The following is a 3581-nucleotide window of genomic DNA, read 5'->3' as shown; positions in this document are numbered from 1 at the left end:
CTGCAGTTAGGGATCTGTCCAAATTATTAAAGAGTAATGATGTCAGTTGGAGGACTAAGGTGATTATGATTAAGATATGGTCTATGCATCTGAGAGCTGGACAATGAACAAAGATGACAAAAGAAGAACTGATGCCTTTGAGCTGTGGTGCTGCCAAAGAGTGCTGAACATTCCATAGACTGTGCAAAGAACAAATATATTTTGGAGCAGCCACAGTGCTCTTTGGAGGCAAGGATAATAAAACTTCACCTCACATACTTAGGGAATATTGCTAGGAGTAGCTATTCCCTGGACAGGGATTTGATGCTCAGAAAGGTGGAGGTTTGACGAAGGAGAGGAAGATCCTCAATTGAGTGGCTTGACACAGTGACTGCTGTAATTGGCTCTAGTATGTTAGAAAGTGTGAGCATGGTTCAGGATAGGACATGGTTCAGATCTGTTTTTCGAAGAGTCAATATGGGTTATAGTAGACTCAATGATACTTAACAACAACCACAAGAACACCGGTATAGCCTGCAGGGACTTGTCCTGCTAATTCAAAAGTTATGGCTCTCTGGCTGTTTGATTCTACCAAAATTTCCAGGAAAGAAAGATGGGAACTTTCCTGCTATGCGGTTTAGAGCCTCTCAAAATCTTTTGCAGGGACAATTCTAACTCAAGGAGTTGAGTTTGAGTTTGAGTTTTTCATATGAATGTGAAAACTGGACAATGAATAAGGAAGACTGAAGAAGAATCCATACATTTGAACTTTGTTGTTGACTAACACTAGATATACTCAGGGCTTTTTAAAGGACAAACAAATGTATCTTGAAAGTAATAGAGTCAGAATGTTTCTTAGAAGCAAAGATGGGAAGATTTTTAACTCACATAACTTTAGGCACATTATCATTAATGTCACTTGGAAAATTATCTTACAGTTTGAATAGTAGTGAGTCAATGCAAAAGGGGCATATCCTCAATGAGATTGATTTATACAGTGACTGCAGCAGTGGACTTAAGCAAGGCAAAGATTGTGAAGCCAGCACAGGATTGATTAGAGGTTCATTCTGTTGTGCTTGGGATAGCTATGTGTTGGAGTCAACTAAAAGGTACGTTACAATTTATTTTAATGTAGGGTCTGAATATGCTATGTAAAGCTTGCTACATTTCATAGATATTAAGGAGCAATACTTTATACTTCACCCAAAACAAAGAAAAAATATCTACCAAAAACCCCTCCCATTAAACCCAGTTTGTTGCAGTTCCTCCTTGGTTGTTTTAGGCTTAATTCTTTGTGAGAGAAGACTTGTCTTCATTCTTCCATGAAGGAATTGGTGGGTTAGTGGTGGAGTTGAACCACTGAATTTTCATTTAGCAGGACAACATGTACTCCATTATTATCACCTGAGCTTATAATACACAGATATATCTCAGACTCATAACTTACAGTCTTCTTACAATTTATATGAGTATAATAGGGAAATATTTGTATCTAAGAAAATGTAAATAAAGAGGAGTGATCAATGGCAGACAGAAATAAGTTTGAATGCAGTAAAAATGAAAAAAAGAGCTTTACAATGACTGAAACTTTTCATCAAAACTGTTTAATTTTAATTTTATCACCATTTCCTTACTGTTTCTCAAAACAAGTTTTATCCATGTGCGCGACTAAGTATGTCTGCTTTTTAATGTGACCCTCCTCACCAGAATTAAATTCTGCAAAGGCAAGAATCCTTATAAGCTTTTCCTGCTGTGTATATGTGATCTTGAACAATGATTTACATTTACTTCTGGTTTACTTGTGGATTCAGGTATAGATTTTAAAGTTAAAAATCCTGAGTAGTGTAATGGTAAATAGCTGCCTTCAAACTCAAGGTTAAAACACACTACCTATTCCATATGAGTAAGATATGACAGTCTTCTCTATAAATATCATATCATTAAAAACACTATAGGACAATTCTACTCTGTCTTGTAGAATAATTGTGAATTGAAATTAATACAAGAGTCATGGATTTAGCCCTTGTTTGATAATAACATTCTCTTAATTGAGTCCTTAAGGGCCTGTTTCACCTGCTGATTCCTTAAGGTGTAAATAAATGGATTCAACATGGGAGCAACAGAGGTATTAAGTACTGCTACACCTTTGCTAAGATCCACTCCTTCTTTTGCTGATGTTTTCACATACATGAAAATGCAGCTTCCATAGGAAATTGAAACCACAATCATGTGAGAAGAACAAGTAGAAAATGCCTTTTTCCTTTGCTGGGCTGAAGGGATCTTCAGAATTGTTCTAAGAATGAGGGAATAGGAGAGAATCACTAAAGCCAAAGTTACCATGAGTGTGAATACTGCTAAGAAAAATGCCATAAGCTCTAGAAACTTTGTGTCTGTACAAGCAATGAGCAACATAGGTGAAGAGTCACAAGTGAAATGGTCAATAATGTTGGAATCACAGAAATCCAGTTGGAGCCCCATAATCACAGGTGGAAAAATAACAAGAAAACCAGCCAGCCAGGAGCCCATTACAAGCCGATTGCAGACTTTGTTGCTCATGATAGTTGTGTAATGTAGAGGTTTGCAGATAGCCACATAACGGTCATATGACATAACAGCCAGAAGAAAAAACTCTGTTGCACCCAAGAGGATTAAAAAAAATACTTGTGCCATGCAAGCATTATAGGAAATGATTATGTCCCCTGTAGCAATACTTATCAGAAATCTAGGTATACATACTGTTGTAAATGATATTTCTAAGAAAGAGAAATTCCTGAGAAAGAAATACATAGGAGTCTTCAGAGTGACTTTCAATAAGGTCAATATTATGATAGTCATGTTTCCACTTACACTCAGTAAATATGTAAACAGCATAAAGAAAAATATCACAATTTGTAACTCTGGATCATCTGTAAGTCCCAGAAGAATGAATTCTTTGACTGACGTTTTGTTTATCATGGCTAAGTGCTGAATTCTCATAGTCTGTTGATAAAAATAAGAATAGGAATGAACTTTTTATATGATTTCAAATACATTTACAGTGCTTTTAATATTCATAAAGAACTATAAAAGATGAATTTAACAAGAAGTGACAAAACAGTTATTAATCAGAATTTCAAATTCTCATAATTTGCTTGTGATAAAAACTGATGTTTGATATCTCTCATTGTCAATAAGTCAAAACTGACTCATAACTGACCTTCTTGGGTTTCTGAGGCTGTAAATGGTGCAGAAGGAGATTACTCATATTTCTTCCAAGGAGCCACTCATTGATCCAAACCACTACAGAAGCATGGCCTTTGGATTATTAGCAAAACTACCTACTTATTATACCAACAGAGCTCTCTAGATAACCTAGTATGGCTATACTAGAAATAACACAAGTTGGAGGCTTTAATAGATATTTATTTTTTCTTATATTTATTTTATGTTATGGTCAAAGCTAGAAATCTGAAGACATGTTCCCAATCTAGGGAAAAGCTTTTTTCCTCTCCCGAGTCTGGAGAAAAACACTTAATGATATTTGAGTCTTTGCTGGACAATCTTCATGTGGTTTTAAAATCTATCCTCCTCCATGTCTGCTACATGCACTGTTAGTTTAATTT

General features: G+C 35.6%; 1 protein-coding gene across 1 annotated transcript; it reads right to left on the bottom strand.

Annotated features, from left to right (window-relative positions):
- Positions 1-1995: 1995 nt before the first annotated feature.
- LOC102865621 (olfactory receptor 6C65-like) lies at positions 1996-2934 on the bottom strand. The gene has a single exon (XM_006884010.1). The coding sequence runs from the start codon at positions 2932-2934 to the stop codon at positions 1996-1998; it is 939 nt and encodes a 312-aa protein (XP_006884072.1).
- Positions 2935-3581: the final 647 nt, after the last annotated feature.

Source organism: Elephantulus edwardii, unplaced genomic scaffold, assembly GCF_000299155.1.
Source record: "Elephantulus edwardii isolate Elephantulus edwardi_28Jun2011 unplaced genomic scaffold, EleEdw1.0 scaffold00030, whole genome shotgun sequence".
Classification (NCBI taxonomy): Eukaryota; Metazoa; Chordata; class Mammalia; order Macroscelidea; family Macroscelididae; genus Elephantulus; species Elephantulus edwardii.
This window is presented reverse-complemented; position numbering and strand designations above follow the sequence as displayed.